This window comes from Rhipicephalus sanguineus, chromosome 5 (genome assembly GCF_013339695.2).
Source record: "Rhipicephalus sanguineus isolate Rsan-2018 chromosome 5, BIME_Rsan_1.4, whole genome shotgun sequence".
Taxonomy (NCBI): Eukaryota; Metazoa; Arthropoda; class Arachnida; order Ixodida; family Ixodidae; genus Rhipicephalus; species Rhipicephalus sanguineus.
In genome coordinates, this window is record NC_051180.1 from 184,505,700 (window position 1) to 184,521,078 (window position 15,379).

Below are 15,379 nucleotides of genomic sequence, written 5' to 3' on the forward strand. Positions count from 1 at the left end.
TGCATACTAAATACATGCAAGGACATGTTTATTTATCACACATTTGTCATCCCATAATTATGTCAGGCATTTGTTATCACATACTCCCATATCACGTTAAGAGGTCAGATTACTTGACCCTCCTCAATTTCAAGCTTTTGCCGCTCCCTCTGGACACTCCTGTCTGCTTTTCTTTTTTTGGTAAATTACTTCGCGGTGCGTTCGGAAACACCGTAGGCACAGCGTCTTCTGACAAACGCGGGGTATCTCAACAACCTCACCGTTTATAATGTGTTGGTATGTCCTTCCGATGAAACTCACGTCGAAGTGCCGCTCGCAAACAACGCTGTCCCTCGTCAGCTCTTTGTCAGTCCGCTTAATATTTCGAGCTCATTGCTCTCGCCTCGAGAGACCATTCGGGGCTTTAAAGACCGAAAGCTTCTCCGAGCACGATCTATACCCGCCTTTACAGCCAGGGACGAAGCATGTACTTGCGCAATTTGACGGCATGGTTCGCAGAACACGTGGGTACAGTGGCGGGTAAACAAACGACGACAGCGAAGGCAAGGCATCCGAACAAGGTGACGGCACAGCACACAGAGAACGAACGAGTCCAGACGAGCCAAAGCAAGCGCGGCGAGCGCGAGCACCTACTACTACACCAGCGCCCCTTGCGGCGGCCAGAACTTTCATTGCGTTCCGCGCATCGCTCTCCCACGGCGGGGATACAGCGCCCGTCACACTTCCCCCTCCAGCCACCATAATAGGGTGGCTAGAATGGGGAGGTGTGCTGAGCGCAGCGTGTTTCCCTTGCCAGAGAGGGTCCCTCTGCGCGCCGATGCCGCCAGGGGCGCTGCTGCAAGGGGCGCTGCATGGTACGGCCGGTACGGCCGCCGCCGTTGCAGATTACCGGAGGAAAGCCTAGCACTCGGCAACGCGGCGTCGTATTTTTCATCGTTCAAGTGGTGCTTATTGCTCAAGGGTCATGGATTTTTGAGGTGTGAGGATATAAACTGAAGAAGAAAACTGCACGTTGTTGCTTCGTTCCTGGCTGCAACTCTGGGTACTGTCGTCGACAGAAAAGGCATGTTTGTTCCGAGTACTGGCGTGGAAAGAGTTATTTTAGAAGTAAGGTCGTGCGATACCGAGAGCTGAGAGGCAGCTGACAAGGAACGCAGCACAATGCGAGAAGCATTTCTACGCAAGGCACGTAGAGGGGAACGACGTTGGGCTAGTTGGTATTGCGTAGTCTGAAGTGAACGACAGCGTGTACAACGTGATATGTTGTACACTTTTATTCCTTAACTCGGGTGCATTTATTTTTAAAGGGGTTTAACCATAAGGAGGAAGAAGAGAAAGCCAAGTGGGCTAAGACCTGTGTTCTGTAGATAGCTCTTTATTGCAGAGTTCAAATAAACTTGCTTCGTGTACGAATGTGTTTCCTTTGAAGTAATAAATCTTTCAACCTGCCGACAAAACGAACACATGACGTTTTGACCAGCAGCTAGTGCATAGTAATGGGTACAAGCGCGAGAGCAGGCAATTTTTTAGGTATGTTTCCACCTTTTTAGAAATCTTAGGTTTTGACCCAAAATTAATTGTTTTGTGTTTGCCTTTGGGCGAACACACTCTAAGCCAAATTCGAGTATTTTGGGAGTGTTTCTGCCACACAACAACAATCGTCATCCACCTCGCGTGCTTTCCTCGCGTTATCACCGCGGTCGCGGCACTTTCCGGTCACGAACGGCGCGCGCGTTATCAGCGTGACATAGCATTCTTGACAGGAAAGTGACGAGAGCTGGGTTTTCAAGAAAGGAAACGCGAGCAAGCCAGATGACGATTATTGTTGTGTGGCAGAAATACTCCCCAAATACTCGATTTTGGCTTAGAGTGCAGTTTAAAAGGGCTCTGCAAGTGCGTTCAGTAAAATAACGGAAGGTAATTATAATGTAATTACCAACATGGGCGTCCGGAAGGGCCGCCCCCCCTTGGAATATTGGATAATAATTTTCTATGGAGTAGCAGCAAGCTACACAGCTTGATTAGCACTCTCCAGTCCCACATATCCACGTGAAATATCATTCAGGATTACCAGCCAACTTTGCACGTTACATGCTGCTATGGACGAATCTTGCCGGTCATGTCACGGCAATGAAACAAAAGCTACCTATGCTGTATGCCCCCCTCCCCCTCCCCCACCCTCTGTTGATGCACCCCCCTGGAAAAAGTTCTGCGGACGCCCTTGATTACCAAAATTACGCATAACACGGCCATCACGGCAATAGTCATAACTATACCAATCCAACCATACAAAAAAAATGGCTTCGCAGCATTATAGCTGTGTACCAGGGGCGTAGCCAAGGGGGCGGGGGTTGGGGGGTTCAACCACCCTCCCCCCCCCCAAATTTTTCAATTTTGCACATGTATATATACACGCACACATACAAACGCACGCACGAACATGGTTGAACACCCCCCCCCCCCCATAAAAAAAATTCTTGCTACGCCCCTGCTGTGTATGTACGCTGTGCGATGAGCTAGAATCCTTGCGCTATCAATATTATTAGGTATATTATAGCCTAAAACCACCATAAGTCGTGTTGTTTCAGAAGGTTGCATTTCAATTGAAGTATTATAACATTAAAAGTCATTCATCGTTTCAATGATTCTAGTTCATTGCACAGGCGCAAGTAAATGTCTGAGCAAGAAGCATGGAAAGTTTCATGGGAAAATATTGATCTGTTCAATAGCTATGAGCTTTTTCGCAACAAAAACCTACTGAAAATCAAGTTTCGAGAAAAACAATAATTAAATTTTCCGAACATGTCATTTTCAGTTTGAGTGTAGTCACAAAAAAAGGACCATAACTTTCGAACAGAACCAAATAGAAGCGTAATTTTTTGTGAACCGCAATTCTGTATGTTCGTACATTTTCAGAACATCAAAAGTGAAAAAAATCACTTTTTTTTTTTTAAAAAAAGACATACCTTAACCATGTGAATAAGCACTAAAAATGACTTGAATAAGTTGCAGTGATACATAATGGCAAGTGGTAAAACGGCAGGACACAAGCGCAAAAAGAACAAAAAAAAAAAAAACTTGCTGCTCAAAAGTGGCGTGCGCGAAATGCCGCTAGCAATATTACTCTGGCACGCGCAGTGCTACTCGGCGTGCAATACGAACCCTGCTTTTCAAATGGGGGGAGGAAGTCTACGCTTTATTAGCGCAATCGCTGAGGTAAAAAGAAAACGATTAACGCTGCAAAGTGTAGCACGCAAAAAATAGCGCGAGCCATAATCGTCCGACGCTAGCAAGGCTGCGCTGTACGTCGTCTGCTCAACGCCACGCGCCCCTGCGTACAGCGCCCCTTGCGGCATCGGCGCACATTGGGGACCGGTTTCCGCGGCCGCTTTTCACACCTCCCCATTCTAGCCACCCTACCCATGATTCCCATGATGGCTGAAGCGCGATGCATTGCAGCTCCCATAGACACTAGCGCCAGAGTTCCCTCTAGTAAGTATTGTAGGAAACTCTATGAATGGGCTAATCACGTTCTTGGTGTTTTGGTGGCTTGCGTTCTAGGGCATGTTTCCAGACAGTTCTAGTGCGTTTACTTACATCATGGGATACAACGCTTATAATGTGATACAGCAATGGTGACCGTGGGTGTGCGAAGTGCTTAGTTTGCGTTTCCGTCGAAACCACAGGAGGTCCATCAAAGCATGGCCCCATCAAAGAAGGCAAGGCAGGCGCGACGGTCAAAGAGCGTGGAGAGGGCCGATGATCCATGGGTGATGTGTTCGCGATGCAAGACTTGGATCGAATTCGAGCACACCCAGTTGACATCCACCGAAGAGGCCGTGACAGCGGTGACCTTCTTATGCCAGAGGTGCGAGATTTGGATGTTAATCAAGCCGATTTCACCAGACGGATTAAAAGCAGGAGGCCGAAAACTGGAAACTCGCGGTGGCGAACCTCACTGCGAAACTGGACGAAAAAGTAGCAAAGTGGGAGTCGGAACGCCCCAGGTTTGGCGGGGAACAGAAAGTGCGAGAGAACCTGCAGGCGAAGCTAGACGCAGTGCAGGCCTCCCAACACTGCACCGAGCACCTTAACACCCCCGCGAACCAAACGGAAGCGGGCGACGCAGGTAACGATACACCAACGAAGCTCAAGGACAGGAGGGAGCCCTCCGGTATGGAGATCAAAACCGGCCCCCATGAAAATACAGCCCTACCGGCGGATGGCGCCAAGACTTCTCCCACGAGAGCTGATATAGAAACAGACTGCGGGAAGAACCCCAACAAAGGACAGGGAAAAGCTGCCACATGTCCTAGAAAAGAAGAGCTGGCCTAAACACCTAGCACTAACGACCCCCTCACCCCCAAGTCATGACACACGTTGTTATTATGAAACCGTTAAGCGCACAAAGACGGGAACAAGACGACGACCCGTCTTTGTGCGCTTAATGGTTTCATAATGTCAGTGTACCAACTAGCTCGGACCCAGCCTCTGAGACACACGTTGGTTGAAGCATGCAGGGAAGCAACACAGAAAAGAGCACGCAATCTCAACCTCAGCACCAGAAACAAGTGCAGATGGAAACGAACAGACAGGTTTTTGTCTTTGGGGATTCAAATGCGTATGGACTGAAACCGCACACGCTCCGTGCCACCAGATGGAGCAAACCAGTGAGGTTTTGGACAAGAAAAGAGGTAACGCTGGAAGAGACCTGTGAGGCAGTTGAGAAAGTGAACAGTGCATGGTGCACAGCACAAGCTATTATCGCACTGCATGCAGGCACCCAAGACCTCAACACGGTCAATGCTCCAACAGAAAGCCTAGCTCAGAGCCTACATGACAGGCTACAATCATGGCTCCAGCGAAATGACAAACACAAGTTCCTTGTGCACGCAGTACCGGAATGGGCCTCAGAGAACCCATCACTACAGAAGGAGTGCAAGAAATGGAACGCAAGGATGAAAGAATTGTGCAGAGCATTGGGACTCAGAGTGGAATTTGCAAGCACAAACTGGGTAACTGACAAAGAGTTACACAATGACCTCTACAGTGAAGACACAGCAGAGGAGCTGGGGCAGCGACTTGGGCGTAGGATTGGCGCTTTTTTAGGGCCAGCCAAACCCAACTATACACGGAGCCGGAAAAACAGAGGCATAAACCCAGTCGCCCTGCTCATGAAAGCGTTGGAGCACACCATCACACAGATGGCATGGGAACAAGACCCAGGGAGAACCTGGAGGAGTCGGAATGCAGTGAAAAGAAACTAAACACCCGCATCTCACTTTGTGGAGAGAGGGGAAGCAACCAGGGAGACAAAGGGCCAGAAAGAAAACGAAGTACAAGAGCCGAAGCGAGGAAGGAACCTGAATCTCCCCCCCACACAGGTGACAACCACGGTCGGGTAAAGAAAAGGAGACAACGCAGGAACAAAAGGCACGATATGACACTATATTACCTGCGATGAAAAAATCCGTAAAACAGGGGGTGGATGCTCGAGCCAACGTTTCGACAAGTGGACTTGTCTTCTTCAAGGCTGGAACTGATTTCCTTAGCTATCGTGTGTATATGCTTCGTGCCCTCTCCAAAAAGAGGGGAGAAGGGGTGGGGGGGGGAGAGGCCACCGCGACGTTGGCTCGAGCATCCACCCCCTGTTAACGTTGGCTCGAGCATCCACCCCCTGTTTTACGGATTTTTTCATCGCAGCTTCCATCTTCCACTTCCTGCCGTTTTTTGGACTATATTACCTGAACATGCAGGGGGGCGGACGAGAACAGAAATGACAGGAACTTTATCAAATCCTTGACGAAAGACACACTGAAATAGCTGGCCTGACAGAAACACACCTACGGAATGATGAATACCCCCCAAAGCATGCTGGCTTTGCATGGGCAGGTTTAAACCGTCAAGGTAGTGAACGACGAGGAGGTGGCATGGGTTTCATGTACCGTTCAGATACGCAGTGGGAGAGGACCCTACAGGAATGCACAGAGCATGTGTGGATGACAGGCAGAATGGGAAAGCTGAAACTGGCAGTTGGGCTGGTCTACCTGTGGACAGGGGCAGAGTCCTACAAAAAAAAAACCAGGAGATTCTTGGATGCATGGAAATAGACTTACAAGCAATTGACCTACCCACCATCATCATAGGGGATTTCAATGCCCACATCGAGGACCTTGATAGGAAAACGGACCGAATGGGAAGGTACCTCTTCGAATGGGCTGACAAATGGGGGCTAGTGATTCTAAACACGACCGATAAGTGTGATGGGAAAACCACGTGGACAGTTTCGAACAAGCAAACGTGTATAGACTACTATTGCCTAGTTTCCCCGACGCTGTTTCCCCATGACCATTGACACGACGGGTGCCCAAAGTGTGGGCAGTGACCACAATAGTATGTGGTTAGAAATAAGTAACAGCTGTCGACCAACACCAGGGACAGAGGGAAAAGTAAGGCCTCACTACCTACCAGAATGGGCCATAGACAAACAGGCTGAAACACTAGAGAGCTCTGTGGAACAAGTAGACACAGACGAATATGAAGGCTTTAAGCAATGGCTGGTGAACAACCATACTTCTGCCACAAAGGCATCAAACCTCGCCACAAAAACAAACAATAAACACCGCCGCAAAGCATGGTGGGACAAAGGTCTCGGAGGCCCTGTTCAAGCGTAAGCAAGCATGCCGTGCACACCGTCATGCACTACAGAATGGGGCCACGGAAGATAATATCCTGCAGGTGTGGGAGGCCTACAGGGAGGTGAAAAGAGACATGGCCAGCGTAGTACAGAAGAAAATGCGGGCAATAAATGTGCGCCTCCTACAAGACATCAAAAAGGCGGGAAAAGACGCTGCCAGGAAGTTCTGGCAGTATATACGCAGCCAGCAACCAACATTGCCTCAGACCCAGGCAGGCATACAGGACCCAGACACTGGACACGCACTCTCGGAAGAGGAATGCCTCCGACTTGTGGAGAAACATTTCAGTGCCAAATTCCAGTCTCTGGAAAACGAAATAAAAAGCACAGACCCTGAGCCCAGGATGTCGCTACACCCATGCGCTACGATCACAACAAGAGAGCTTGAACGGGCCATCAAGCACTTGTCTGGAAGCACAGCTGCAGGATTACACGGAATACCTGCACTGCTCATCAAGAAGATGGGGTAAACCGTGCAACAACTGCTTCTCGCTGTCCTCAACCGGGTACTGCTGAGTGGTGAAATCTCCAAAAGCTGGAATCGCTCATGCATTCGGCTCATTCTGAAAAAAAGCAGTGATAAACGCCACCTAGACAGCCATCAACCGATCGCGGTCACTTCTGTGCTGTAAAGACTCTTCTGCTGCATTCTGCGACGACGCATTGAGACCTGGGCAGAGGAGGTTCTAGGAGAACTGCAAAATGGCTTCAGGCCAACACGATGCCTGGAGGACAACTTGTTTGTTGTGACGCAAGCTGTTGAGATTGCAGAGAGAGGAAAGGACCCTAATGATGGCTTTTCTCGATATATCATGTGCCTATGACTCAGTCGAGCACCAACTACTGTGGGAAGTGTTAAGGGAGCAAGGCCTACCCACCAACCTACAACAAAACCTAGAGGCATTGTACGCAGACAATGAGGCTGTGATCCATTGAGAGGGCAATGTGACACAACCGATAAAGGTATCGAAAGGACTGCGACAGGGGTGCCCCCTATCCCCACTGCTCTTTATGCTACTGGTGGTGGACATGGAGAGGAAACTCACGGAAAGTGACACAGGCTTCAACCTCACTTACTGGGATCAGGGAGTGATCTGCCCATGCCGCCTGCCGGCCTCATTCTACGCTGACGACATTGTGCTGCTGGCTGACAACACAAAGGACTTGCAACAACTGCTGGACATATGTTCAGAGGAAGCACGGGCCACCGGTCTGCGTTTCAATCTCACAAAGTCAGCATGCATGGTTGTGGTGAGCCAAGAGGACCACACGCAATACACTGCAAGCAGGCTCATACTCCAGGGAAACCCTGTAGAGTGGACAAACACTTACAGGTACTTGGGAGTAACACTGTCTGCTGCACCACATTACGCACTCCGCTATGAGAAAGAACTCAGGCCCAAGGCAATAAGGCAACGTGCCTTTCTAAACACCAGGGCACTCTGGGCTTTTAACAAGTTCGAGGTCACCAGAGAACTGTGGAAGTCAGTCGCTGTCCCGGCCCTTACTTTTGCAAACAGTGTGCTCTGCCTGTCCTCCGGGACACGTCAGTCCCTGGAAATACGTCAGAAGGAGGCAGGTAGGGCGGCACTGGGGGTCCACAGGGGCGTACCAAACGAGGCGATGCAGGGCGAGGTGGGCTGGTCCTCCTTTGAGGCACGGGAGACAGTTGCGAAACTCTCCTACGAGCGACGACTGAGCTAACTCCCAGACGGGCGTTGGGCACGTGAGGTGTACAAGTACATCCACCTAAGGTGCATTAACACCAGGTGGGTGCTACGCACAAAACGCCTGGCCGAGCGGTACGGGGTCGCATTGTGCTGACTCACAGAGAAACCTCAGCGGGACAGGAGAGCAAAGGTCCGGGAAGCTGTCCAAGAGGCCGAAAGTGTCTGCTGGCGGAAGACAGCAACAGAGAAGCCCGCTTTGAGTCTCTACAGTAAGGCAAAACAAGTGATCGAGAAGGAGCCGATGTATCAGAATTCAAAGGGAAGCGGTCTTCTTTGCGAGGCCAGATGCGGCATGCTGCGAACCCGACTCCTGCGGGCGAGGTACACGCCCAACCTTGACACTACATGCCCGCTTTGCACCCTGGAAGATGAAAGCATAGGAAGACGAAAGCATAGAGCACATTGTGCTCCACTGCCCAGCGTTGAAACCACAGCGACCACGAGACTTCAACAACTTCACTACCTTCGCCGCCCCCCCGCCTGCGGCCGCTACGCCGCCTGACGAGGAGGAACGACAGCAGCAATTACTGGCAATGGCGCTGGACTTTCGGGAGTCGCAAGAGCAACTGCAATGGGAGGCAATGGAAACTACGAAGCCAAGATTGGAACACTGGTGGCGTGCGAATCTGCAGGATCGAACAAATCCAGCAGCATAAACACCAAACCAGTGGCTGGAAGTATTTTTTTGCACTGTCCCCGTTGCAAAGGGCAGGGCACCAATAATCATCGATCATCATCATCATGCCATAGACGTGCATAGAGGCAGGCCCTGCAAAATAGCATGGGTCATACATGTCGTTTTGTTTACCGTCAGAGATGACATCAAACTTCGCTCTTTTCAAGGCCTCTGCTTCCTAAGCCATGTTTGATTTTTTATGGTGTACTTCCACCTAAGAAATAATGGGACAGTATCACTACACTAAGCTTTCACTTTAAAAAAAAAAAAAGAGAGACAAAGTGCTAATTAGTGCCTCATTTGTCGCTGTTAAAAAAATCTAATTCAGAATTCCTCCAGCTAGCTCTTATACTAACCGAACAGCCTGTTTGGGTGTATTCTTATTGTTCAGGAATTTGTGCGGGTTTACACAAAGGCTCAAGGTATTGAATGTGTTTTTAAAGTAAATCTCGATGAAAGCATTTTATTTACGCAAGGCATGTCGCACAGATTTTTTCGGCGGCCGTGCATTGTGGTGAGGATAATGCTGCCAAAGCAAAGCAAGTCACTAATGCTGCAAAGAAAGGTACATGGTGAAACTTGTGGCGCACAAGAATGTGATGACTGGACGATGCGCTTTGTCTGGAAAGGTGCATCGCCCAGTCATCACTTTCTTTGTCCGTGTTTTTTTTGTGCGCCATAAGTTTCACCATGTATCGCCACCAACAAGCCCATTCTTACGTCCTTTCAAAGAAAGGTAGCCCTAATCAAAGAAGCGGATCCGAGGCTCGAAGTTTCCGGACGTCAAAACGGTGCCGATTGTGCGGTTGCATCATGCGAGAGGAGCCTCTTCCAGTCACAAGATTGACAGAGAAGGCCGATTCTCTGGACTTAGCGGTGGGCTACACTGATCTCGCCTGCAATGTCGGCTGGTTTGACCATTTTCTTAAGCGAAACAATGTGGCGTCACGAACGGTGATCGCAGCAGTGTCGACCCAGCTACTCAAGGGGTGACGACATCAGCCGAAACAAGAAACATGCTTCGCTTGATGCGAAATAATGTTGAGTGCAGCGGCGCGGATGCGTTCTTGCGTTCTTGAGAACCAAGGCTTCAGCGGCTGCAGAAGACTTGTTTCATTTTCGATTATTCTTTGCACACACGAACAATGTAGCAATGAGCTTGTGATGGACGAACGATCAGTTGCCGGTCATTTTTCTGGCGAAAAAATTATCGTCACGTGCGCGTGGTAGTGTTGGTGGTGGCAGTACGTAATAAAGGATGGGTTCAGAGCGTGTTTCGGCGTCTTGAGCCACAGTCACATCCTGAACGAAGTCGCGAATGACGAAAATTATGGCTTTTACATAGCTCTCGTGGAAAATAAGCACTGGATCTATGTATTCATTCGGAAAATGAAAACGCATGTAACAGACACTTGCTTATTGTTTTCTTGGTACTTTCGATAATTCGGCATTCGGTTAATTCAGACATTTTTTCCGATTCCGTGGAATTCAAATGAATGAGCTTTCACTGTAATTACTTTCAATCAATTAACAGCTTTTGTTGGTAGCTTAGCAGCTGGGGTGATGTGGTGCTACAATCGCATTTCTGAAGGGAAGAGTTTGAAAGGAGTACTCACATGATTTTGAGGCATCGCAAAAGGGACACTTTTAGATTCCATGGTATGCACTCTTAATGCTCTCCTACCTCAATTTTAAAGGGGTACTGACATGAATATTTTCAGTTGTCGTTTTTTTGCGTCAAATGAAAGGTCAAGCCCCCAAGAGCCTAGAAAAGGTAGTGCTAAGCACGACTGCGCCCTGGAAAAGTAATTACAGTATGTTTTTAAAAGCTAGTTTCGGTTCCTACTGTACCCTGACGTCACAACACGATATGAGCCTCTCGTCACGTGCTCGCACAATATATAGTGACGTACAAGCGGCCATTTTGGAAGTTTTGATGACGCACAAGCGGCCATCTTGGAAGTTTTGGTACCTGACGTCACCACAACTAGCCAGACTGCTGCATGAAGTCACCGGAATTAGTACTGTAGCCTGACGTCAAGCTAGTGCCGATGTCAGTAGGTGCGCCATGGAAAAATAGACGTTAATATCAAATTAAAATATCTTATCAGCATTTGCTGAGCTTCACACTTGCTCAGAGCCATCTCTGCATGCAGGAGGTTGGTATGGCAGAGTAAACTCGCCTTCAAAAAAAGGTGTCAGTACCCCTTTAAAATTTTCATCGCCCAGCATATGCAAGCCAGGCCCACCGCAATGGACATTATCGTGACGAGACAACACAGTTCCGCTGAGTTTGCAAACTCCACGTCCTGCATGCAGCCTAAATCTGTGAAATCACTTTCGCAGTCGCTGTACAACAATTTACTCATCATTGTTTACTTGCACCACGTGTGACTGACAGCAGATGGCAAAGCTGCTACTAGTACGTCGCGAGTTGCAGTCTCCCTGTGACGTAACACTGTGTTTACAAGTCATGCTGAAACTGCCCCTTCGATATCGAAAACGAAAGCGGTTTTTTAAGGTAGTGGTATTAAAAATATATTTGATGCACTGCCAGGCAGCACGATACCTTTTTTTAGGGTTATCGAAACCAGTGTTTTTATTTAGAGCCACAAATGAAAATATTTAATATTCGTGTCAGTACTCTTTTAGTGGTTACTTTTCTTCTGTAAGATGTATACAAGTGTAAACACAGCTTTTGTCCTAAGCAGACATAAAGCTATGATGACTACTATGCTGTATCCAGATAGCATAATGTAGAGGTACTTACTTTCTGTCGGCGAGGCCACCATGTCCATCAGGTGCAGGTCCTCGTCGGCAAGCAGGTCGTTGAGAAGGTAGTCCGTGGGCGTGCATGCCAACGCAGAATTGGTCACGTTGCTAGACATGTTGCCCATGCTTGCCATTCCCGGCATCATTCCACTGGCAGCGGTCACGTTTCCCATTCCACCATAGCCCGTCATACCGGTGCCAGGTGAATAAAGGTAGTCGGGAAAATCCTGGCCGTACGTGGGGCCTTCACTCATGGACGACCCGTTGTTGCAAGGAAGCCCCGTGCAGGCTGTTGCTCCTGCAAACATCAAAAAGAAGGTAAGGATAACTGAAAAATCCAAGTAAGCACACCTCATGTTTAATGAACAATAATGTGGTTATCCATTTATGAAAATGCTCATCAACAGATGTTTTAAAGGAATACTCAAGAAAAATGGGAAAAACTGACGAAAACATCGAAATTCTACTCAAAAGACGCAACTGTTGTGACAAACGAGCTTTTCCGCTTATTTTTTAACAGTTGGTTGCATTTTTTGTGGATTGTCAGCGCGTGGCGGCTGCGCGTGAGCCCCGACATCACATTCACTGTGGCTCCTGCAGGGTGCACGTGTTCCTGTCCTCCTCTTCCCTTTGCTCCTTAACATCTCACTCTGCCCCTTCCACTCAGGGCTGAGGCATGCCCCACCATTTAGAGGCTTTATCCCAGCCGGGAGCATTGATTGCTGCCAGTGCCTTTCGTAGTGGTTCTGGGAGCCGTAGTGGGAGCTGAGCAGGTTGAGAGATGCGGGTGACGGCTGGCATTGTTGACGTGCCCGTTTATGATAAATGAAACATCACAAAACGTCACCTCCTATAGTTCACAGCGTGGCCACTACACGCGGCAGTTTGTGAAAAATGCACGAGATTTATTATCTTCCTCTAGTTTCTGTCTGAAATGAAGGTTATGTTTATTGATTTGAGCACCCAATCTTTCAATTTGGCTATAAATCTTGGTGGCAAAAATTTTGTTCAGTATCCCTTTAACATCAGTTTCTAAGTTCTCCTTGCATGAAGTTTCGACATTGCTTCGATGTGCACAACAATCAGGTCATTTCTCCAAACATGAACACTGCAAAAAGTAATTACAACTGGGGCACGGTAGGGACTTCATTCTTCCCTTTGTGCTCTGCTTACGAGACTTACAATCTGCCATTGGTGTAACTACAAGCTTAGTTGGCACTAGCTGATCTTCCATATGTCCCCGGTGCTCTGGCGAAGGCTATGCTCCCTACGTATTTTGAGGCCGACAAGTGAAACATTGTAGTGCTGTATTCACGGTATAACCTTGAAATGCAGCCAAGCCTCTCAAGTGCAAGATTCGGTGGAGGTGCACTAAAACAAGATATACTTCATGCTCTGTTGTGAAAATGGCTACTTCTACAGCCATACACAGTAGCTCAACAAAGGTGTCAAAGCTGCTGAGAACTACAGGAATTGAGTATCCTTACATCTCTGGAGTTGGCTGTTCTGAGCAACCAGAAAGATCACCAAAAGACCAAGAGAAGAAACAAAAGTAGCTCTGGAACAGATGCCGCTGAAGCTAGATCTCATCATTGCAGGTTAGCAGACAAAAGCAGACTGGAGAACCAAGCTCACTTACACAAAAAAAAAACAACTTTGAATTCTGATGTTTATGAATATGGTGGCTGTGTTCTAGCTAAATTTTGTGCAAATTGGTCATTTGCAAAAGCAATTATCTTACAATTCTGCTGCAGATGAGCCCTATGTTGAAACACTACTTCAATGCTAGTCAACTCACTTCGAAAAAATTCCACACAGTCTCTCCTTTGAAAGTTGAAGTGATGCGTAAGTGTAGAGTTTTACCACAGGAAACTGTGGTAGAACTTGTGGTAAAGCCAAACTGTGGTACAGCCAAATGAACCACAGTTTCCTGTAGTGCATTTGGCTGTTGGCCTCTTTGAAAAACATTACAGCGGCATGTTGCAACCTAAATATAGCACAGCAAAAAATGGTGCGCTCACAAGCCCCACACAACCTATCAAAGCAATGACCCCATCTTTATGCCATGTGGGCACATGAAGATGGATTGCAACTCATTACAATACAGTTGAAAGGTGAGCATTATTTGTTACGAAAGATGCACTTGCAGGGTTTCGGGGTGGCACAGCATTCGACATAGAAGTGCGCAGGGTTTCCCATTGGGGGGGGGGGGGGCAAATTTCACCGTAGCCCCTCCCCTCAGTTGTCAGAGTTCGAGAAAAAAAAAAACTCCACCATGGATGAAAAAATGAAAATGAAGCGATGACGTGCATTGCACAATGGCCTGCCATTTGTTGCTGGGTTTCCAAGGGTAGAGGTGGGAAGTAAGCAGTTCGCCATTAGAGCACAAACACACGCCATTAGAGTACCTTCAGGAGGGCAGGAAGGCTGATAATCTGGGATTTGGGCACTGTGTTTTGAATACGTTTGCCCTTGGGGGATGGGGAGGGGGCATAGGTGGGGCAGGTAGAAATCTAAGGGGGGCAGCCCCCCCCACCGCACCCCCAGCTGGCGCCGCCCCTGATCACTAATGCGCGCATACTTTGGTAGTCACCCATGATCGCGTCAACACGACCGCAAATTGTGTTCGCAGCGGTCGTGGAACAATGTCGTTTCACTTGGACTATAGTCGGATACAACTTTAGAAGGCAGGAGAGGCCCCGCCCAGACGACCGAAGCGCGGCAGCCGATCACCTCCGCGACTAAAGAAATAGTCCCGCTCATGCACGCACCGATGTTCTCTGAAGGTGGAGCTACCGGCCGTCCCGCTCATGACGTCAGTCCCAAGCGCGCGCCCATTGGTGCAGGCTTGTGTTCATCCACCTGTGAGAAGGAAATGCCGCTGCCTTCTAAAGTTGTGTCCGAATATAGGTGTGTGCTGGCCATGCGTGTGGCTTCAGAACGCTGTGGCTGTCATCCACGATCACAGAACTAGTGACGACCAGCAGTAGTTTTCTTTTGAGCGCTAAGTCATAAACGCTCGTCATGTCATCGTGTTCCTCCCTTTGTGTGTGTGTTTTAATTCACGGCCAAATTATCTTCATAAACGTGGCAGCAGTCAAACGAATCTAGTGCGGCCCGCATGCGCATTAAACCCACCAGCTGATCGTGGCGTCTGTCACCGAGCATCTCAATGGCGAAAAATCGCTCGGGATGTGCGTTTGGTAAGTGCAAGGGTGTCCGCAGAACTTTCTGCAAGGGGGTGCATCCGCAGAGGGGTGGGGGGGGGGGGGGGGGGGGGGGGGGGGGGGGGGAGGGGAAGGGGCTCGCATCCAACAGAGGTAGCTATTCTTTCACTGCCATGACATCACTGGCAAGATCAGTCAATAGAGAGTTCTAGCTAGTTACGGAAGTACGGTACGCAAATATGCTACCGTATGACGGTACCGCTCCACCTTTCCAGGTCGTCGACTTTTTGCCGGTGAAGGCACCCCAACTACCCCCACACCGCAAAAGCTTTTTCAA

General features: G+C 48.7%; 1 protein-coding gene across 4 annotated transcripts in view; it reads right to left on the bottom strand.

Moving 5' to 3' along the window:
- LOC119394507 (endoplasmic reticulum membrane sensor NFE2L1) overlaps positions 1-15,379 on the bottom strand; it is a 179,391-nt gene that overhangs the window by 52,247 nt on the left and 111,765 nt on the right. For all 4 annotated transcript variants that reach the window (XM_037661814.2, XM_037661813.2, XM_037661812.2 and 1 more), the window contains exon 6: positions 11,874-12,173. In XM_037661814.2, coding sequence (XP_037517742.1) covers positions 11,874-12,173 — 300 coding nt within the window. The remainder of the gene's footprint in view (positions 1-11,873; positions 12,174-15,379) is intronic.